At 35.2% G+C, this 24,339-nt stretch overlaps 1 protein-coding gene across 2 annotated transcripts in view; it reads left to right on the plus strand.

Moving 5' to 3' along the window:
• ROCK1 (Rho associated coiled-coil containing protein kinase 1) overlaps window positions 1-24,339 on the plus strand; it is an 87,088-nt gene that overhangs the window by 27,198 nt on the left and 35,551 nt on the right. For both annotated transcript variants that reach the window (XM_070940596.1, XM_070940597.1), the window contains exons 2-15: window positions 329-410; window positions 5,279-5,379; window positions 7,364-7,501; window positions 10,364-10,539; window positions 10,926-11,010; window positions 11,205-11,349; window positions 12,032-12,170; window positions 13,055-13,146; window positions 14,541-14,700; window positions 15,842-15,908; window positions 17,255-17,343; window positions 17,777-17,825; window positions 21,989-22,124; window positions 23,345-23,436. In XM_070940596.1, coding sequence (XP_070796697.1) covers window positions 329-410; window positions 5,279-5,379; window positions 7,364-7,501; window positions 10,364-10,539; window positions 10,926-11,010; window positions 11,205-11,349; window positions 12,032-12,170; window positions 13,055-13,146; window positions 14,541-14,700; window positions 15,842-15,908; window positions 17,255-17,343; window positions 17,777-17,825; window positions 21,989-22,124; window positions 23,345-23,436 — 1,551 coding nt within the window. The remainder of the gene's footprint in view (window positions 1-328; window positions 411-5,278; window positions 5,380-7,363; window positions 7,502-10,363; window positions 10,540-10,925; window positions 11,011-11,204; window positions 11,350-12,031; window positions 12,171-13,054; window positions 13,147-14,540; window positions 14,701-15,841; window positions 15,909-17,254; window positions 17,344-17,776; window positions 17,826-21,988; window positions 22,125-23,344; window positions 23,437-24,339) is intronic.

The raw sequence follows: 24,339 nt of genomic DNA on the forward strand, positions 1-24,339 counted from the left end.
AATAAGTACTCACAGGAGAGGGCTGCACTTGCTAAGTTGTAAAATATACTCCCTTGAAAATTGCTTTGGTCCTCATAACATTTTCTTTAGAAGAATTACCAATTTCACTATTTAAATGAACAAATACTATGGATTTAAACATTTTTCTATCCATAAACAAAAGGTTTAATATGAATTCTTACATCTAAAATATGTAAGAATTTAGACTAAAATTATGTTAAAATATTTAGTTTAGAGCATGATTAAACAGGCACATTTATGCTTGAGATGTATTTTTTGTAATACTCATTAGTTGTATTCTTTAAAAAATATCTATTTTGTTCTTCAGGATGGATTAGATGCCTTGGTATACGATTTGGATTTTCCTGCTTTGAGGAAAAATAAAAACATAGACACCTTTTTAACCAAATGTAAGTATATTTATATATATTTACACATACACTGTACTGGATTTCTGATTATCTAATCTGTGTACATTTTACTGCTTTAATTTCTTTTATATGTTAATAATACCTGCTATATTTTTTTCAGGGGAAGAGAAATTGAAAGTTTTTGGAGTTGTATTCATAACAATTTAAGATTGATGCTTAAGCTTGATAGTAAGATTAATTAAATAGAAGGATGCGTAGATAGTAGCTGTGGACTGAGAACTGTGGAGTACACTTGTAGCCCAATGTGCTTAGCACAGGACCTGATGATGATTTTATGCATTCTTTTTCAACTAATCTATAATAATAATAATGATGATGATGATGATGATGATGATGCAGGCTGTGAAAACAGAGAACATTATAAAAACAAGAGAAACAGAGGCAGAATATAAGGAAAAACAGCTGGATGACAGATTAAATAGATGGAAAACCAAAGTTTTGCAAACCCAAACATCCATACAACAGACCAAGTAATACTGTCCAAGAGCTCACTGATATTATATAATATCTGATTATATAAAGTTATAATAAAAAGGTATACCAAGGATGCTTTCTAAGGTTCTTGAAAAAAAAGCAAAATAAAAATAATAAAGTTGTGAAAAGAGAAACATTTTTTATGAGTTAATGCTGTGGTTATCTTTAGAAGCAGCATTATTGCTATGTAGTATTTATTGTTCTGATAATAAATGACAAGAAAATTTAGAGAGGATAGGACTTTGAGGATGAAGGTAGGTATATATCTTTCGAGTAAGATGATAACAAAAATTGACATTTGTGTAAAAAGTCAGTTTTCTTGTATTCCAAATGTATAAATATAACCTTGTAATGTAGCCTGTATAAAATGTTCATATTCAGAAATGTTAATAATAAAAATAAACCTATATGACAGCAAGATAAAACAAAATGCTGGAAAATGCAGAACAAATATTAGAATTTATAATTTCATTCATCCCTGCGATTTGAAAGAATTTATATATAGATTGGGAATTAGTTTCACTACATAGCTCAATATGGATTGAACATACTTGGTGATCATGGAACACCGGATAACCTCCGGGAGAGGAATGAAAAGTTAAATAGGATTACAATATGGAACATAAGTACTTAGAGACTCTGGAAAAGGTAGTGCAGATTTCAGCATTGAACCTTACATTTTGTAAATTTGTGAAAGCAATCAGGCAATTAAAACATTGTTACTGCATTTTTATGATAATTTGCAGTAGAAGTCAACATTCTGTAATAATCCTTTCTAAGACTCTCACTGATTTGAGTTTTCAATACATTGATACTATTCCTTTGAATTTTGCATTAGAAAAAGTTATATCAGCAATTTCAGTCTATATCCCCTGAACTGAAATGTTAATTTTTTGGGTATAATCTCATGCCAGTGTTGACCCATGTAGATTAAAATAGCATGTTACCAAATTTGGAGTTAGAGTAACAGTCAGCTGGGAATTTAAATTATTATAGTTTGTTTCCTCCTAGTAGTGCTTTAAAAATGCAGAGCCTCTAGCTTATATTTTCATGGTAATTAAAAAAAATAACATGAACATTAGTGAAAACTAAACACTAGAAACTCATTTTATGTTTCAACCAAATCTTTTGTAGAGCATTGTGAATAATTATTTGATGAGAATAGCAAAATGTTATAATAATTTTTTTCTTTTAACTTTTTTAAACTTTTAACTTCTTTTAACCATTATTAAAGTTCCGTCTTTAGTGAAGTTATATTTGGCATTTGAATGTTGCTATGGGAATGAAAAGCAATAAAGCAATGAGATTCAAAGAAGATGTTTATAGACTGGTTAAGGCTGGGAAATTGTTTATTTAAACAATTTCTTATTTACACAAGAAGTGACCAACAAATGGAATATCATTGCTATATGACACTGCCATATGACATTGCCATAGGTGTATGCTATAGGCCAATCAACCAACCAACCAAACAAAAGAGGAAATAGATGAAATTTGCTAGTCAGTTAACTAAGGTAGGTAGGAAGCACATCACAATAATAATGGGGGACTTTAACTATCTTGACATCAACTGGGAGACAAACTCTGCACCGAGTGAAAGATCAAATAGGTTCCTGACAAACCTAGCAGACAACTTTGTCTCCCAAAAAGTAAAGAATGGAACTAGGGGATCAGCCATTTTGGACTTAATTCTCACTAAAAAAGATGAAATGATAGAAGGTGTTGAAGCTACAGGAACCTTGGGGTCTGTGTGTGAGTGATAATGTAATATTGGAATTCAGCATTATGCAAGCACAAGCAATAGAAAAAAGTCAAACTAGAGTCTTGGACTTTAAGAGAGCTAATTTCAATAAACTTAGAGCTTGGGAAGGATTCCATGGATGAGAATCCTCAAGGGGAAAACAACTCAAGAAACTTGGGAAATTTTGAAAAATGAAATTATAAAAGCCCAATCTGAAGAAGAAAAAATACAGCTCCCAAAAGAAACCAGCATGGCTGCATAAAGAACTCTCTGATAAATTGAAAGACACAAAGGACAAGTATAAAAGTTGGAAAGAGGGGCACATAACTAGGGCAGAATATCAGCAAACAGCCCGAGCCTGCAAAGATGAAGTGAGGAATGCTAAGGCTCACAATGAACAAAGGATTGCGACAAATGTCAAAAACAACAAAAAAAGCTTTTTTCAATATGCTAAAACAAGAAAAAAGTCAAGGAAACAATTGGTCCATTGGTGGGAGAAAGTGACAAGAAGGTAACAAGCAGGGAGAAAGCAGAACTACTTCACTCTTTTTTTGCATCTTCTTTACACAAAGGGAAAAAAACAGTCCAACCTATCAAAAACAGCACCATTTAAAAACAGATTAGGAACACAACTTAAAATAGGGAAGAAAATGGTAAATGAGCAACTGTCCACCCTAGAGGAATTAAAATCACCAGGACCAGATGGATTACATCCCAAGATTCTGAAGGAACTGGCAAACATGATCTCAGAACCACTGAACTATATCTTTCAAAGATCCTGGAGCATTGGGGAACTGCCAGACTGGAAAAGAGCTGATATAGTTCCCATCTTCAAAAAAGGGGAAAAAATAGATCCAGGAAATTACAGACCAATCAGCCTGACCTCAATACCTGGGAAGATTCTGGAAAAGATAATCAAGCAATGAATTAGCGAACACCCAGAGGCAAACAAAGTAATAACCAAAAGCCAACATGGGTTTGTCAAAAACAGATCACGCCAGACAAATCTTATTGTAGTCTTTGACAAAGTGACAAAATTAGTGGACCAGAGGAATGCTATTTACTTGGATTTCAGTAAGGCATTTGATAAAATAGACCATAATCGACTACTTAATAAATAGAAAAATGTGGGTTAGACAGCATTACCATCAGATGGATTCATAACTGTCTGACCAACTGCACTCAGTGTGTAGTCCTCAATGGAACTGCATCTACATGGAGAGAAGTATGCAGTGGGGTACCCCAAGGCTCTGTTTTAGGCCCAGTACTCTTCAACATTATTAACGATTTGGACAAGGGGATAGATGGGGAACTCATCAAATTTGCAGATGACACCAAGCTAGCAGTAATAGCCAATAGTCCAGAAGATAGACTTAAGATACAGAAGGATCTTGACAAACTTGAACTTTGGCCGCTATCTAACAAAATGAAATTCAGTGGTGAAAAAAGTAAGGTTCTACATTTAGGCAAGAAAAACAAAATGCACTGGTACAGTATATGAGGTACCTTGCTCAATAGTAGTAACTATGAGAGGAATCTTAGAGTCCTAGTGGACGACCATTTAAATATGAGTCAGCAGTGTGCTGCAACTGCCAAAAGAGCCAATAGGCTGCATTAACAGAGGGATAGAATCAAGATCACGTGAAGTGTTAATACCACTTTATAATGCCTTGGTAAGGCCACACTTGGAATATTGCATTCAGTTTTGGTCGCCACGATGTAAAAAAGATGTTGAGACTCTAGAAAGAGTGCAGAGAAGAGCAGCAAAGATGATTAGGGGACTGGAGGCTAAAACATAAAGGTGCTGGAATTGGATATATCTAGTTTAATGAAAAGAAGGACTAGGTATGACATATAGCAGTGTTCCAATATCTCAGAGGTTGGCTCAAAGAAAAGGGGATTAATCTATTCTCCAAAGCACCTGAGGGAAGGACAAAACTCAATGGATGGAAACTAATCAAGGAGAGAAGCAACCTAGAACTAAGAAGAAATTTCCTGACAGAACAATTAATCAGTGGAACAACTTGCCTCCAGAAGTTGTGAATGCTCCAACAATGGAAGTTTTTAAGAAGTGATTGGACAACCATTTGACTGAAATGGTATAGGGTTTTCTGCCTAGGCAGGGGGTTGGACTTGAAGAACTCCAAGGTCCCTTCCAACTAACTCCAAGGTCTAGTCCTATTCTATTCTATTCTATTCTATTCTATTCTATTCTATTCTATTCTATTCTATTCTATTCTATTCTATTCTATTCTATTCTATTCTATTCTATTCTATTCTATTCTATTCTATTCTATTCCATTCCATTCCATTCCATTCCATTCCATTCCATTCCATTCCATTCCATTCCATTCCATTCCATTCCATTCCATTCCATTCCATTCCTATTCCTATTCCTATTCCTATTCCTATTCCTATTCCTATTCCTATTCCTATTCCTATTCTATATTCTATATTCTATTTGAATATAATTGAAATCATAATGTATATTTTTATATGTAAATTTATTTCAAAGACCATGAACATTCTTTTTATAATGAACCTATTATTACAGTATTATTTCAAAGACCATGAACATTCTTTTTATAATGAACCTATTATTACAGTATTTTTTTAAATATTTTCTTCACAGACAAAGACACAATAAATAAAGTAAGAGATCTCCGTATGAAAGCTGAAGATTATGAAGTAGTAAAAGTGATTGGTAGAGGAGCATTTGGAGAAGTTCAATTGGTAGGTTATTCTATGTATGGAGATTTTACAACTAAGACTTCAGTTTTATTTTAAAATAGCAATTTCCAATGAACACACATGTCAGTTTCTCTGCTGCCAAAATCTGGGAAATTGAAAATAAATATTTGCTTTGTATAGTTGGACCTTGCTCCTGTCTTATTAATACTTTCTTAAGTGCATCTTTTTCTGAGTGAGTATTGAAAAAAAGTGTGGTTTCTTCTAAGAGCAATTGGAAATACAACAATTCTACCATTAGTTTTCAGTACATTATTTGTGAAAATTGTCATTGAATAAACTGACTAGTTTTATGGCAGTAAATAATAGTCTAAACTGACATTTTCTTACCAATTAGTTATTGTAGGGTGACATGATTTGTGCATGGAAATATAATTTGATTATTGGCTCATTCTTGCCTAATTTTTGTGCCCTGTATAAACTTGTAAGCAAAATAGACATGATTAGTTCAACTGAAAAAAGAGCAACAAAATTACCAAATAAACCACAACTATTTTGTCTGCAAAATAATGTGTCTCCTCCTTAACTATAAATCAACCAAATTATAGTTAAAGTAGACTATTGTTTAGCATGCTCTGTGAATTATATATAACAAGCAAGATTTATTCCATCTTTAAATATATACTGTGGAAGAATAATTTTTGGTTATTATGTTTGTTTCCATTCTATTTTAATTAAGCTATTGTTACAGTATAATATACAGAACAAACTACTATGTTCTAATGTTGCTAATTGTAGAGATACCTTTTAGCAAGTCATATTGTAATTTTTAATGTAAATATCTGAAGTTCTTATCTGAGATGAGAGATTACATTTCCAGTCTGTACTGCAAGTAGAGATTCATTATTTTCAGTGGTTTTATTTTAAAACCTTAATTGCTGTGAGAGGTACACTTTCCTGGAGGAAAGTTTTCCTCTTGGTTATGCCTTTCTCTCCTTAATGTATAATCTACATAAATAATGGCTTCATGCTCTTCCATCAGTGTTTTAAAATCACTGACGTTAGCAACTATTTTAAAATCTAATTATAGTGTTGGGAAATAAGGCATTTTGTGAATAGACAATAATAGTACATACCTTTAGTGAAAAAAACACTTGAAAGTTGTATACCCATAATTGGTTGCCCTATCTACTTTTAGTGTTCATGCCTTCTGCATTACTTACTACCATTGGATTGAAATAGGTTATTCTATTTCTTTCACCTTAATAGGTCTTTAATATATGCAGTAATAAGCAATATATCAAATTAAATTTGAAGGTACTTATTTTGCATGGTATGTATCATTTTATAATTTTGTTATGGTTGCTATAAATAAAATTAAAATATTTTGTGGAATGAAGGATTTGGATTTTGTTGCAGTAGTGCTAGAATAATGCAATGTAGTTAATTCTCAAATATATTTATTAATACAACTTATCTCATTTACTCTCTCTAAAATAAATTGGGAAATTGTTTAAACCTTAGACATTTTTGATATTCCAGATGTAATAAATACAGAGAAAACTACAAATTAGCTCTATAGATAGGGACCGTAAAATAATCCAGTTATGAATGAATTTAAATATAAGCATTAAATTTTTAAACTTAATGCCAAACTCATATGTAGGAAATGTTATACTGGTCAGTTATAAAAATTTCATGGCTACCTTTACAAGTAGAAACAGTTTCGGCCAACAACATTTCAAAGTATTTAGTTGTAGAATATCTATCCTTGAAATGACAACATTCAATAGCATTGATCTTTTCTAGACCTGTGGAGTGTGGGACAGTTTCGCAGAAATAAGTAAATCAATAATGCTAGAGAAGAAGAGCTAAGACAACAACAGTGTTCCATGAAATGCGAAAGAGCTTTCCTTTTAGGATGATGACTAGGTACATAACCCTAATCTTTTAACATAGTTAATGGAAATAGAATGCACTCATACTGTTTCATACTTATATTATTTTTTTCATATTATTTGTTTTAAAGGTAAGACACAAGTCATCACGAAAGGTCTATGCCATGAAACTTCTCAGCAAATTTGAGATGATAAAAAGATCAGATTCTGCATTCTTTTGGGAAGAAAGAGATATCATGGCATTTGCAAATAGCCCTTGGGTTGTTCAGGTGACTTTTATTTGAATTCACGTTGGTCAAGAATTATAACATTTGTCTTGAATAAGTGTCTAGAATTTTGTATAGATCATATATAATTTAATGCCATGCTAATTTACTGACCTACAATTTTAAAACTCTCCTTAAATATATTTGTATTTGAATAATTATTCATTCCAATAATTAGGATAACTTCAGTGCAAATATTTTGCAGTTGTAGTTTGAAAACAAAAAAATAATTATGCATAATGCTAATTGATAAGTAATTATAAAAAATACTCTGCTTAGTTGTTCATATGAGTCATTTCTCTTATGCTTCTGCTGAATTATGTAACAATAGGTTCAGTATTTGGCCTGGTTTAAAGTCATATCCCAATTTGTTCAAACAAAATACACATGAATACGCAGCCCTTTTCATCTCTTTGCAGTTAAAAATTTTATAACAACAATTTTTTGTTTTATTCATGTTAAAAAGTTATGCTTACCAAATCTGGATTCAGATAGTCTTTTAATTTATCTATTAAGTAAATTAATATTTATTAATATTTTAAGTTAAGTATTAAGTTAGTATCTATGACTTTCATTGCTGTGGTTAATTATGGACTTTGCTGGTTAAAATTACAATCTGTGCAAAGGGAAGAGTTAATAAGTTGCATGTGAGAGATACAATTACCTGAATGCAGACTGTAGTTGGGTATCTTTGCTTCCCTATAGCAAACTTATTATGTGATAGTGAAATCCAGTTCTTGCCTGCAAATGCACACACACACACACACACACACACACACACACACACACACACAGTTCTCGACTTATAACCATGTGTTTAGTAGCCATTTGAAGTTACAATGGCACTGAAAAAAGACATTACAGTTTTTCACACTATATTATTGCAGTAATTCGGACCCTTGGCAACTGGCATGCATTTATGATGATTGCTGTGTCCAAGTGTTATGTGATCACACTGTTCAACCTTCTGACAAGTCAAGTCGATTGTGAAACTAGAGTCACTTCACAACAATATTACTAACTTAACAACTGCAATGATTTACTTAACTGTGGCAAGAAATGTAAAATGAGGAAAAATTCACTTAACAAATATGGAAATTTTGGGCTCAATTGTGGTTGTAAGTTGAGGACTACCTATCCATATTACAGGTGAAACTCGAAAAATTAGAATATCGTGCAAAAGTTCATTTATTTCAGTAATGCAACTTAAAAGATGAAACTAATATATGAGATAGACTCATTACATACAAAGCGAGATGGTTCAAGCCTTGATTTGTCATAATTTTGATGATTATGGTTTACAGCTCATGAAAACCCCAAATTCACAATCTCAAAAAATTAGAATATTGTGAAAAGGTTCAATATTCTTGGCTCAAAGTGTCCCACTCTAATCAGCTAATTAAGCCATAACATCTGCAAAGTTTCCTGAGCCTTTAAATAGTCTCTCAGTCTGGTTCAGTAGGAATCACAATCATGGGAAAGACTGCTGACCTGACAGTTGTGCAGAAAACCATCATTGACACCCTCATAAGGAGGGAAAGCCTCAAAAGGTAATTGTAAAAGAAGTTGGATGTTCCCAAAGTGCTGTATCAAAGCACATTAATAGAAAGTTATGTGGAAGGGAAAAGTGTGGAAAAAAAAGGTGCACAAGCAGCAGGGATGATCGCAGTCTGAAGAGGATTGTCAGGAAAAGGCCATTCAAAAGTGTTGGGGACTTTCACAAGGAGTGGACTGAGGCTGGAGTCAGTGCATCAAGAGCCACCACACACAGATGGATCCTGGACACGGGCTTCAAATGTCATATTCCTCTTGTCAAGCCACTCCTGAACAACAAACAACGTCAGAAGCGTTTTACCTGGGCTAAAGAAAAAAAGAGCTGATCTGTTGCTCAGTGGTCCAAAGTCCTTTTTTCTGATGAGATCAACTTTTGCATCTCATTTGGAAACCAAGGACCCAGAGTCTGGAGGAAGAATGGAGAGGCACACACTGCAAGATGCTTGAACAGTGTGAAGTTTCCACAGTCTGTGTTCATTTGGGGAGCCATGTCATCTGCTGGTGTTGGTCCACTGTGCTTCATTAAGTCCAGGGTCAACACAGCCATCTACCAGGAGATTTTGGAGCATGTCATGCTTCCTTCCGCCGACGAGCTTTATGGGGATACTGACTTCATTTTCCAGCAGGACACACTGCCAAAAGTACCAAAACCTGGTTCAATGACCATGGGATTACTATGCTTGATTGGCCAGCAAACTCGCCTGACCTGAACCCCATAGAGAATCTATGGGGCATTGTCGAGAGAAAGATGAGAGACATGAGACCGAACAATGCAGAAGAGCTGAAGGCCGCTATTGAAGCATCCTGGTCTTCCATAACACCTCAGCAGTGCCACAGGCTGATAGCATCCATGCCAAGCCGCATTGAGGCAGTAATTGATGCAAAGGGGCCCAAGCCAAGTACTGAGTACACATGCATGCTTATACTCTTCAGAGGTCCAATGTTGTTCTATGTACAATCCTTGTTTTATTGATTTCATGTAATCTAATTTTCTGAGATTGTGAATTTGGGGTTTTCAAGAGCTGTAAGCCATAATCGTCAAAATTATGACAAATCAAGGCTTGAACTATCTCATTACTTTGTATGTAATGAGTCTATCTCATATATTAGTTTCACCTTTTAAGCTGCATTACTGAAATAAATGAACTTTTGCACGATATTCTAATTTTTCGAGTTTCATCTGTAGTTTTTTATCAGTTGATATATTATAAATATAAACTCTACATTTACCTGTAACTTCCTTTTTCAAAAAGAAAATAGCAGTTGATAGGAATGCAGCACACAGTGATTCTAGTCTATTATCTTTCATAGTTGTTTTATGCGTTCCAAGATGATCGTTACCTTTATATGGTGATGGAATATATGCCTGGTGGGGATCTGGTAAATTTAATGAGCAACTACGATGTCCCTGAAAAATGGGCAAGATTTTATACAGCAGAAGTTGTTCTTGCATTAGATGCTATTCACTCCATGGGTTTTATTCACAGGTAAGTGTCTTTTAAATAGCGATATTCTCAATATTTAAATTGTATTAAACATAAGAATATTTTGAAATTTTAATTTATACTATTGGACTATTTACAATGTCAAACTTGAGCAGATTTGAGGTAATCGGCACAAAATTAAATTGTTTCATCCTTTCTGCAATACATTTGAAAAAAGAACGAGTCTTACTATATGTAATTTATAAATCTTGTTTTGAGGGCCACATAATCACAATTAAAGGAAAGCAATGTAAAGGCACTTATAATTCAGAATTGACTCATTTTCATAGCCATAGCTTATTTCTGTTCTTCATTTGAGATGAGGCTCAGTGATGTTCTTGTTTAATAAATAAAAGTTGGTCTGATAATATTTCTTTTACTGTTTTCAGAGATGTAAAGCCTGATAATATGCTGCTTGACAAATCTGGTCATTTAAAACTAGCAGATTTTGGTACCTGTATGAAAATGAATAAGGTTAGTAGATAAAAACTACTAATTAGCTTTTAGCTTGTGAAAAATCATGGTACTCTGAAAAACAGACATCAGTGTTTGTTTAAATTAAGAATTTTAACTGGAGTTCATACTTAATTTTAAATTTTATTTTTCGAAAAGATCTAAGAAATCATTTTGCTTCATATACTTTTAAACAATCTTTCCTTTTTTTATAGGAAGGTATGGTACGATGTGATACAGCTGTTGGAACTCCAGATTATATATCCCCAGAAGTATTAAAATCACAGGGTGGTGATGGTTATTATGGACGAGAATGTGACTGGTGGTCAGTTGGTGTTTTTTTGTATGAAATGCTTGTGGGTGAGTATCAGAAAAATATTGTGTAAATTAATTACATTACAAAATAAACTACCTTGTTTTTATTGTCATTAATAATAATTTTAATTACTGTGTATGACAGTAGAGACCAGTCCTAATAAGATTATTTGAATCAAATCTCATTGACTTCTGTGATTCTATTGTCTCTTTTTTTTCAAAATTCTGTGACTGTTGAATTTCATTTGCTGTTTATTCATCTGGGATTGTTAAAATTACATCATCTGCAGTCCCTTGTGAGTAGCTAGAAGATGTTTCTATTAGAACAGATTTCAGAGCCAATTGTATCTTTTAAGAAAAAAAAACTTACTTGAATCATCTATTTTACCCGTGTGTCATCCTTATTTTCCTCATTTTTTCCACTACATCTATTACCCCAGTTTCTTTTTGTAGCTCTTAGAATGATAACATTTAAATGGTTTTTAGAGAAGTGGGCATGGGGTAATCTTGGGAAATACAGAATATTTCTTTTCAATTGCAGAATATCTTTTCCTTTTTGTGATTTTGATATGATAATACTATTTTGAGCTCTTAAAATAAGCATAAAAAACCACTTTTTCTGGCTGAATAGTATTGAAATGTTGCCAGATTGTGCAATCTAGCTATCTTATTTTATTAGTTTTAACAATCAGTTGTGTGACTTATAATTTTTTCTTTCTTATTTTAGGGGATACACCTTTTTATGCAGATTCTTTGGTTGGAACATATAGTAAAATTATGAACCATAAGAATTCTCTTAGCTTCCCTGATGATAATGATATTTCTAAAGATGCAAAAAATCTTATTTGTGGCTTTCTAACAGACAGGTAATATATTTAGAATTATTCATCATCATATAAAATACAGGCGATGTTCCTGTAACATATCAAAAATTGTTTTAACCACAAGTTTTGTAGACATTATAGTCAATGCTATTTCTTATTTTGTTTTCTTTCTTTGAGGTACTTATTCGGTATTTCTGTAGATTGGATCAAGTTTTGATATAATGGAATAATTTAACTATAAATTGTTCTTCGTGTATTAACTAAATCATAATCACATTAGATTAGCAACAAATGAGCTTCAAATAGGGTGTATTGTTTTAAAACAAGTCATAATTAAATTTCTACAGATACTTTATTATTGTTATCTACAGGTTGTTCAGCTTTCTGTGCAAGATCTTAAATGATTTTTCCTCTGGAATTCCTATCTTGAGTATTTATACTTTAGACCTGTAACATTTTTATTTACTTTTCCTGCCTTCCACCAAACTTTATCCCCTGCTCTGATTCTTAAAATACACCAGAAATTTTTCCAATAATTTGAAAGATTTGGAAAGAAATGTTTTATAGCTATGACATGCTCAGCCAAATGCAGATATAAATAATGATGTATTTATTACTGATTACCTGGAAAAATTGTTTTGATTAAAGTCAGATAAAAAGTTAGTGGAGGATTTGTATAATTCTATATAAACATTTGCAATTCCTGTAGTATCAAATAAATGTTTCCGATAGCAAACATGCTTTTTACTACTGAGAATGGGGGAAACTTTTCCATTCCATATTTACAGCAAAGAAACTGCTAATGTTGAAATAAATGATCTTTTTGCTTTAAAATGGGCTTTGAGTTACATTTCATTTGTTTACAAATTATTTTCATGTGTATGCAACATGTGTAATATAATTTTAAAATTATTTCACTTATACAGGGAAGTTAGATTAGGAAGAAATGGTGTGGAAGAAATCAAGCGACATCCATTTTTCAAAAATGATCAGTGGTCTTGGGAAAACCTTAGAGACAGTGAGTAATTTACTATATAAAATCATCTTTTCTTGTAATATAATTTTCATGTGTTAGATTTTCTTTCTAAATGTTGAAGGAATATAATTTTCTACATTACAAACAGATAAAGAAAAACAGTTGCTGACCTGCTTATTCAAAAGGCCAAAGTTCACACAACATTCACAAGGTTCACACTGTTTTACTCTAGAAAGTTTATGTACATCCAATGAGATCTTGCATACCTTTTGTCTTCCTCCCTCTTCAATTTCTAAATATGTTTTCCAAATATTTGTTTGTTTGCCTGTTTATCATATTTCTGAATCTCCATCTCCCTCAAAGAGAGACTTATGGGGTACTGTGATATGGGGTATTGTGGGCTGCTATTGAGGAACCTTAGCTGAGCTGGGCATTTAAAATTTATTGTGTAGTTCTTTAAACAGTGGCTCCGAACCTTTTGGACACCAGGGACCGGTTCCATGGAGAAAGGTATTTCCCCAAACTGGAGGCGCGTGATTTTGCATGCTGCCTGCATACCGCAGATGGGATTTCGCTTGTTTGCGTGGCTCGGTTGCTGGCATGCCGCATACATGGCCTGGAGTTTGGGGACTCCTGCTTTAAAATATACAAAAAATATAAGTACTTGTCATAACAAACCCTATAAAACATTTTAAAATATTAAAAATAACAAAGACAAAGAACTTTTATTTATTAAACATAGAATACATCTGAAACATTTGATTCAGGATAACTGTTTCTAACCTAGTGGTTAATATTAAATCAACTTATCAATTTCATAAAATTGTTTTGATTTTTATTTAACAATAATTACAAAATAATTTTTAACCATTCTGAGTTTTTCCTTTGATTTTCTATTATCTCAAAGTTTATGCAGTACATTGCAGTATTATAATTAAAATAGAAACATTTAGTATTTTGAGATAATGGGACAAAATCAGTAATTGCGACTATTTTAAACAATAATATATATGACATCTATAATTTATCTTTGCTCTTTAATTAATAAAACAGTAGTAAAATCTTTTACGTTTTATAGAAAATACCACTATTATATATGAAAATAACTGCTTTGATAAGTCAGTTTATAATAGTTCTCCTGTCCCAGCTAATATCTAAAATACTAGAAATATTTGGCAGAATTGAGATACTCAGATCAGTAGTTTGTTATGAGCTACTGTGGAACAGTTTGTGCCTCTTAATGTTACATAATTTTTGAAACTTTTTAAGTTTCTGGGGAATTTATGCACATACTGCTCAAAATATAATAAGGATTTCAGCATTGTATGATCTTGTAAACCAACTTTTTTTCATATCTTCATTCCATGTATACATGTTAATATACACATTTTTATACAATTATTAATCTTTGTTCTTTTGGGGGGTTTTTGGGGTAGCTGTAGCACCTGTTGTGCCTGATTTAAGTAGTGATATTGACACTAGTAACTTTGATGATCTGGAGGAAGACAAAGGTGAAGAAGAAACATTTCCTATACCAAAAGCTTTTGTTGGCAACCAGCTACCTTTTGTAGGATTTACTTACTATAGTAATCATCAGTAAGTATATGTAGATTTAATATATTGGCTTGTCAGTAAAAGTCATGAGGATATTTATAACAGGAATATAGCAAATATAACTAAATTACTGCAGTCATTAAAAACTGCCTTGTGTTAGCATATTGATACTGGAAACATTTACCATATTGCAGCTGTATTTAGTTTAGAGGGTTATTATCCATTCTGTAGAGATTATTTTTGCTTCTGGTAACCTGACTACATTTTGCTTTGTGTGGGTATTTTCAATGAAATAAGACAGAATATTCAGGTAATAGTTGTTCTTATATTGCAGTCTAAAAAACACCTACCAGAATCAAAGCTATGTTTGGTAAATGCAACAAAAACTAATAAAGAAAGAAAAAAAATTAAAGAAGGTATCTGCTTATTTGGAAAATCAAGTTGCATGTGTTTTAGTAATGCTGGAATGATCCCTAATTCACTTCAGAAGAATACTTTGGAGCACAGATGTAGCACTGTCTGCACTCTAAAGCACCTGCATTTTTTCCTAAAATTATGCAGCAACTATAGAGGGCATCCATATTTAAGAAAACATGAGGACAACACATTTCCCAGGTTCACAAATAAGCATATAAGAACATGATATTACTATAAAATCAATAGTATGATTTTTAGAAACAGCTCAATCATACGTTATCTGTAATAGTAACCTCTTCAATACTGTATATTACTTTAAGCCAGGATATTGTGACTGGTATAAAATGCTTCAGTTTTAAAGTGCACAGTACAGAGAAATTGTAAATAAATAAATTGAAAAACAACAATGGAAGAGAGCTTTTGTCTTTTGAATGTTACATGGTGAATGTAGTCTAATTCTAGTATAAATAATGGCAGAGAAACAACACACTTACACTCACGTAGTACACAGCTACAAAGAAGACTTTATGATTTGTATAATAATAATATAGGACAAAGAGACATTTTTCATTGATTGCTGACAGTCTTTGCATTGTTAATTGTCTAGTATAGAATCTTCTGAGCTTCATAGTAAATAGAATTCTATAGTTTTTTAAGCTTTGGAAAAACAAAGGTATTTTTTTTATTAAGGATGTTCTATTTTTTGTGAATAAATATTTATATTTCTTTTTGTGTCTTTCTAAAACTTCTAAAATTGTGTTTGTAGGTATTTATCCACCTGCACAGCTAATTCGAATGACAACAGAACGAGCACCAACGTAGATAAAAACTTGGTACATTTATTTTTTTTAAAAAAAATATTTTTTCATTGGTTAAATTTATTCTACAAGTTTTTTATGTTCTGAGAAATGTCCTATTTTAAATTAGATATAATTATATAATATGACTTAAACAATAAAAATGAAATTCATTTAAATGTTAAAATTAGGTACTTAAATTGTGTGGGTTTTTTTTTGTTTTACATAAATATTATAATTTGGCTAAACTAAAATTCATTTTCTTTAATACTTGCCATAAATTGAAATATGTTGAATAAAGTTTACACTATTACTCACAAATTACTCACTTTCACAAATTAAATTCCCAACTTTCATTTCAAAATATGGCTGTTTCCTTTGACAGCCATCAAATTGATTAGTGTAATAAGAGGTTCTTATGTTCACTTCCTGTTTCTTAAATAATAAGAATTTTATAAAAATTATGGAATTTAAAAGACCCAACTTTTAAATAATGTATGAAGTTCAAACCATGTGTGAAAATTAAAATTCAAAAATGAGGATGTTGTTTTTCCAACCATGGTTTCTCTGTGAGTATTGAAATGCAATTGGTTTTAGTAGTTTCATGCACTCTTTGGATAGTGCTGGAGGGCACAATAACAACTGATTATCTTTTCCCGCACTGAAGAAACCAAACTTCAAATATTCACTAAAATAAATATGCACCCAAGAAATTTGTACTTGACTCTACATCATTTGAACATTATTTTTCAAATAATAACAAAATTATTATTTTTTCCAGAAATTTTTTTCAAACAGGTTTCTGTATTCAAAACAAATGAATATTTAATTTTTACAAATAAAATCTTAAATAAACATAAAAATAAAAGTGACCCTCATTATCAGCATTGTTGGATAACCTTGGTTTTAGCTCTTTTAAATATTTTAGGGATACATAAAATGTTAGGTGGACTTTTTTATGTGTATAAAGGCACTATTAAAGCTGACATTGTTCAGTCACAAGCCTTTTAATCAGAGGCAATGTCTCTGTTCCTTTTTCTGTCCAATTCCCAATGCTGGTAAGATCATAAATTATCTGGTTGGAAAAGAAAAAAATGAAACTTCACAATCCTCTTTTGGCTTTTTCAAGAGTATTGGTAGAGAAAATCATTCTTTTGACATATTCTAAAGACAAGGTTTGAGGCTTTTCCCCCCTTTTCATTAGGATCAGTACCAACCTGCACTCTGTGCTTTGGAAAATTAATTAGATGTGTTTCTCCTTTACCAAGACTTTTTAACATACAAGTATCGGAAAACCATTCCAAAACTGTTGTGCCTTACATATTTAACTAGTTCTATAAAAGTATAACATTTATAATTCATTTTGTATTTTGTACTTATAGCTGGAATCTTTGCAAAAAAATGTTTATCAACTTGAAGAACAGCTACATAATGAAATGCAGCTAAAAGATGAAATGGAACAAAAATTCAGGTAATATATTTCATTTCTTTCAGAATATCAAACATAATTTTTATGAAATATCACTTGTATGACACGGTAATAGCATTCAACATGTTCATGTATGTCAGCAAACATGCAACAGCTGTGAGGAATTTGCCAAACTACAGACTGTATTTTTGTCATTTCTTGTTCCCACAGGAATTATTGACTTTAGATCTATTTAAGAGCAATAATTTGAAAACAATATTATAAAAATTGCTTATGATAGCACAGACTCTTACCTACTAATATTAAGAAGGATATTAAAAGGAACTTTGTGGCATTTTGGTGGCATTAGCATTTTTGGTATTAAAATTTTAATGGTTTGATAGGTATTTGATGTTTTGACTATATTGATCAGCTGCATATGAAATATTTTGTCTTAGAGGCAGTAAGTAAAATTCAGCTCTTACATTTTTTATAGAACATCAAATATTAAACTAGACAAGATAATGAAGGAACTAGATGAAGAGGTAAGTGTTTGAATTATTAGTCTTTCCTTACTGATTTTGTAAGAATCAAAATCAAATCAAAAAGAAATTACATTATACTTAGAAGAGTTGAGAAGAGATTGTCAATACAGTGGTCCTCAACTAGTCTGGCACCAGGGACTGGTTTTGGAAGAAAAATTGTCTTTCATGGACCGGGCAGGGATAGTGGTTTCACAAACAACCTAGATCTAATGCATGGGCAGATAAAACTTTGCTTGCTCGCCCGCCGCTGTGTGGCCTGGTTTCATGGCCTGGGGGTTGGGGATCCCTTTGCTAATAAGTATTTAGGAAAAACATATCAGCCTAAATTAGACTATCTATCAAGACACAAATGGGCCTTGATTTTTCCTAGACTGGCACATTCAACTTCCTTCTTATGCTCCATAATCAAAATCTAATGCTTCAGTCACATTTTTTGCTGTTTAGTATAAACAGCATAGAAATAGCTAGTTTTAAAAATCATCTAAGTTTAGGTTTTAGGTTTTATTTTATTTATATACCGCCCTACTCCCGAAGGACTCAGGGTGGTGAACAGCAACAAGATAAAACACATAAATACAAAATTTAAAAGCAAAATAAAACCGAATTAAACAATTTGGCCCAAGACAGATTTAATACACCCCAATAATTAAGAACAGATTAAAATTTACATTTTAAAAGGGAAAAGGGAAAGTTAGGCCAGGCCAGCCTGATGGAATTAAAAGGTCTTGAGAGCACGGCGGAAGGTGCGTAGATCCGGGATTCTCCGTATCTCCGGGGGGAGTTCATTCCAGTTGGTAGGTGCCCCCACAGAGAAGGCTCTCCCGCTGGGGGCCGCCAGCCGACATTGTTTGGCCGACGGCACCCGGAGGAGCCCCTCTCTATGAGAGCGTACCGGCCGGTGGGAGGCTACTGGTGGCAGCAGGCGGTCCCGTAGATAACCAGGTCCTAAGCCATGGAGCGCTCTAAAGGTGGTAACCAAAACCTTGAAGCACACATGGAAGACCACTGGGAGCCAGTGCAGCTCGTGCAGGAGAGGTGTTACATGGGAACGCTGTGTCGCTCCCATAATCACCTGCGCAGCCGCACTCTGTGCCAGTTGGAGCCTCCGGGTGCTCCTCAAGGGGAGCCCCATGTAGAGACCGTTACAGTAGTCCAGGCAGGAAGTGACGAGGGCATGAGTGACCGTGCGTAAGGAGTCCCAATCCAGAAAGGGACACAACTGGCGAATCAGGTGAACCTGATGAAAAATCCTCCCGGTCACGGCTGTCAAGTGCTCTTCTAAAGACGGCCGTGAATCCAGGAGGATGCCCAAGTTGCGAGCCCTCTCCGTGGGGGCCAGCCCCCAATAGTCAGTGATGGCACCAACTGACTATATCGGGACATCGGAAACCACAGCCACTTGGTCTTGGATGGGTTGAGCCTGAGCCTGTTTCTCCCCATCCAGATCCTCACGACCTCCAGGCACCGGGACATCACTTCAAGGGCATTGTTGGGGTGGTTCGGGGTGGAGATGTACGGCTGAGTGTCATCAGCGTACTGATGGTACTCCACTCCGAAATCATGGATGATCTCGCCCAACAGCTTTACATAAATGTTGAACAGAAGGGATGCCCCACATATGAGGCGCCTCGGGGTCGACTTCTGCCCCCCTGCCAACACAGACTGCAACCGGTCGGAGAGAAGGAGGAGAACCACCGCAAAACAGTGCCCCCTACCCCTAACTCTTCCAACTAGTGCAGCATGATACCATGGTCGATGGTATCAAAAGCCACTGAGAGATCTAATAGGACCAGGACAGAGGAACAACCTCTGTCCCGAGCCCTCCAGAGATCATCAACCAACGCGACCAATGCCGTTTCCATGCTGGACCCAGGCCTGAAACCCAACTGGAACGGATCCAGATATACCGTTTCATCCAGGTGCTGGGGGAGCTGTCGCGCAACCACACTCTCAACAACCTTCACCACAAAGCGAAGGTTGGAGACCGAACGATAATTTGACAACACTGCCGGGTCCAGAGAAGGCTTCTTGAGGAGAGGCCTCACCACCGCCTCTTTCAAGGCAGCGGGAAAGTCACCCTCACCCAATGAAGCATTTATAATCCCCTGGAGCCAGCCTCGCGTCAGCACTAACCAGGAGGAACATGGGTCCAACAAACATGTGGTCGTGTTCAGTCTACCCAGAATCCTGTCCACGTCATCAGGAGTCAGAGGATCAAACTCATCCCAGATAACATTCTCAAGACCTGCCTCAGTAATCCCCCCTGAAACTACCCAGTCGGAGTCCAGGTCTTCCCGAATCTGAGTGATTTTGTCATGCAGATACTGTACAAAGTCCTCAGCTCTACCCTCCAAGGGGTCCTCCCGCACTCCCTGGTGGAGCAAGGAGCGGGTCACCCTAAACAGGGCGGCTGGGCGGTTATCTGATGACGCAATAAGAGCGGCAAAATAATTACACTTTGCTGCTTTTATCGCCACTAGGTAATTCTTAATATGAGATCTTACCAGTGTCTGGTCAGATTCAGAAAGGCTGGCCCTCCAACTGCTCGCTAGGCGTCTTTTCTGGAGCTTCATCTCCCTTAGCTCCTCAATAAACCAAGGAGCCAGATGAGAGCGGCGCCGGGTCAGAGGCCGCAAAGGCACGACCCGATCCAGAGCTCCAGCGGCCACCCTATCCAGGCGGCCACTAGGTCTCCAGTCGAAGCGTGAGCCAGAGCCTCAGGGAATGGCCCAAGCTCCATCTGGAACCTATCAGGCTCCATCAGGCGCCTGGGGTGGAACCATCTTACCGGCTCCGCCTCCCTGCGGCGAGGTGCAGCGGTTCGAAGGTCAAGACAAAGGAGAGAGTGATCTGACCATGACAAGGGCTCGGTGACTATATCTCCTATCTCAAGATCACTCAACCACTGTCCAGAGACAAAAACCAGGTCCAGCATGTTTCCCCCCCCCCCCCCCGTGTAGGGAGGGCCATGAATTAGCTGGGTCAGGTCCATAGCTGTCATGGAAGCCATGAACTCCCGAGCCACCTCAGACGTCTCACCCACGGATGGCAGGTTGAAATCCCCCATGACCATAAGTCTAGGGGTGTCAACCGCCACCGCTGCAATGATGTTGAGTAGCTCGGGCAGGGCTGCTGCCACGTGGCAGGGAGCCAGGTACGTGATCAGCAAACCCATCTGTACCCCATGACCCCACTTCACAAGGAGGGACTCACAGCCGTCTGAGGAACAGCGGCCTCCCTCGGTCTAAGACCTTCTTTAATAATAACCGCTACCCCCCCCGCCCCTCCCCTGTGACCTTGGCTGATGGAATGCATGGAAACCTGGTGAGCACATTTCAACGAGGGGAACCCCCCCCTCCTGGCCCAACCAGGTCTCTTTAATACCTGCCAGGTCCGCTCCCCCCCTGAACAAGATCACAAATGAAGGGGGCTTTATTTACTACAGACCTGGCATTGCACAACATCAGCCGAAGGCCCGGGCCCTGAGGGTCTGTGCAACCTGGGGAACGAGTGGAGCCTTGGGGGCCGGAGCGCGACACTGCTCGTAAACAGTGCGCGCGTGCTCCCCTGACACGATATGGCCCCCTGCTCCCTCCATATCTGCCCCTCCGACCCATAGTATTGATGTTAGAAACACTATCTGGATAAGCTCTAACCCCCCCCTCGACCCCGGGTCCCCCACCAAGTGCTGGTTTAAAGATGTTTTATTTTAAACAAAATGTAATTTACAGTAGGTTAGTACTGCAAAAAACAAAAAACAAAAAAAAAACCCTATTTTCAGCATGATGGAATATTGGTTGTGATTCTCACAGCCCCCAGAATGTGAGAGTCAACATTTTATTTGTGGATTTTGATGGATTTTAAGGTGCAAATTAAGTATTTTAAACCTTATTCAGGCTTAAGATACCTTTTGTAGCATTGAAATTTCTAATCGCCCTTCAGAACTATTTTTTTGATACATTTTCAAAGTGATCATAGTTATTATATAAAAACTAATACTAAATTGTCTATATATCAGTTTATTATAATTTAAAGTAGCAAATGTATTTCATTGTGTTTTATTTATTGTAAAAATCTTTTGATTAAAATAATCGCAATTCTATATTGTAAATATTCAGATGAATGCTTAGCTGTAGAGTTTTATTGCTAAATATAACTTACAGGGAAATCAGAAAAAAAATTTGGAATCAACAGTTACTCAAGTAGAGAAGGAAAAGATGCTCTTGCAACATAGAATTAATGAATATCAAAGAAAAGCTGAACAGGAGAATGAAAAACGTCGAAATGCAGAAAATGAAGGTAAGCTGTATTTTATTTTGTATATTACAGTAAGAAAACTTCATACAATCATAGAGACTTCGGAGGTATTCTAGTCCAATATCCTGTCCAGGATAGACTTTCACTATAATAAATTTCCATATTGTATAGTCAAGGTTGATATATAATGAATTTGCATTTCTTTTGTTAGGCATGGTCAAATTTTGTCTTACCAGTACTGGTTGTCCTTGACTTACGACCACAATTGAGCCCAAAATTTCTATTGCTAAGCAAGACACTTGTTAAGTGAGTTTTGCTCCATTTTACATCCTTTCTTGCTACTCTTGTTAATTGAATCACTGCAGTTCTTAAGTTAGTAACACAGTTATAAAGTGAATCTGGCTTCCCCATAGACTTTGGTCGTCAAAAGGTTGCAGAAGAAGATATTGTGACCCTGAGATACTGTAACCATCATGAATACATACCAGTTGCCAAGCATCCAAATTTTGATCATGTGGCCATTAGGATGCTGCAATGATTATAAATGTGAAAAATGGTCATGTGCCATTATAACTTCAAAAAGTTACCAAATGAGTTGTGTAAGTCAAGGACTACATGTACATACCCCAATCTTGGATTCCCTCCCACCAAATTTCAGCAATATCAACGATGTCATATTTGCAACATATCCCCTCCTCCCCCCTTCTACCTTGGTACTGAGATTTCATCTTCTCTATTTTCTTCCCCATTCTCTGAGTATTAGGTTACAGTCATTTGAGCCCTTTAGTACTGTCTTTCTTAGGGTTTGCCTGCTTAACTTCTGATGCATTTCTATGGCCCCCTTCTTATCACTTCCTTTCTTGTTATAAGGCTTACTGTTTTGAGTGTAGTTCTGGGTATTGGTCTTTTACCCCTCCATGGTTAATTTAAAGTCTGCCTGATGACCAATGTCAGTAAAATGCCTTTGAAACACGTTTTTCTCAATCTTTGTGAGGTAAAGCATATCTTTTACAAAAGCCTTTTAGTAGATAATATATCCTGGTTCAGGAATCTATGGTTTTGTTGATGACACAATTCCTTGGACTAACGTTTCAACTGCAGAATCCTCTGTTCTTTCCTCAGACCATAATCATCAATAGAAGGCATGATTGAAATTGTTTTTTTTAATAAAATGGAAAGTGTTTGCATTTTGAACATTTTATTTCTGCAATTTACCTGAAAATATTAAAATGTATGTTTAAAATGTCTTTCTTTGCTTTTAGCGTCAACATTAAAAGATCAGCTGGAAGACTTAAAAAAAATTAGTCAACACTCACATATTACAAATGAAAAAATTACACAGTTGCAAAAGCAAGTAAGTAATTTTGCATATATTAATTCCTCCTGGTTTGCATACTGCTGTCCTTCACAAAAGCCCTAAAGATCTAGAAATAGTAGTGGAAGCTTGGAACCAACTTCTAGTAGAGGTAGTGGATCAATCATCAATAACTGAGTTTAAACATGCTTGGAATAAATATATGTCCATTGTCTGACTAATTTTTTTTTTTTTTTAATTAAAACTGAAACGACAGACTTGACGGACCACTAGGTCATTTTCTGCCATCAGTTAAATGTGTTTCTATTTTCAAGAGACCCTGGACCTTAGGATTTTATGATGTTACTAGTTTGTTATGATTGTTTTAATTATTTTAATGATTAATTATTCCTAGACAGTTGTTTTTCTATTTTGTTCTTCTGTTATTATACTATGATTTTAGCTTGTCCTATGCGTTACATTGAGTTGCCTGATTGTACTGTTGTTGAAATTCATTTTTTCTCATTAATCTATACTCGCTACCCCATAGTGATAAAGTCTGTAAATTTATTAAAAAGAAAAAACTGAAATATCACATTGGCATAAGTATTCAGTTCCTTTGCAACAACACTTGAAATTTAGCTCAGGTGCCTCCATTTCTCTTGATTGTTGATTACATGTTTCTACACCTTGATTGGAGTCAACCTATGGTAAATTGATAGGACATGATTTGAAAAGGCACACATCTCTCTATAGAAGGCCTCAAGCTGACAATGCATATTGTAGCATAGCAAAAGTCATGAGGTCAAAGGAATGGCCTGAAGAGTTCAGAGACTCTGAATTATTGGATTCAGGATTATTGGAAGACACAGATTTGGGGAAGGCTACAATAAAATTTCTGCTGCATTGAAGGTTCTTAAGAACACAGTGGCTTCCATAATTCTCAAATGGAAGAAGTTTGGT

Source organism: Pituophis catenifer, unplaced genomic scaffold (assembly GCF_029215685.1).
Source record: "Pituophis catenifer annectens isolate HBS135680 unplaced genomic scaffold, rPitCat1.0.hap2 SCAF_3, whole genome shotgun sequence".
NCBI classification, from domain to species: Eukaryota; Metazoa; Chordata; class Lepidosauria; order Squamata; family Colubridae; genus Pituophis; species Pituophis catenifer.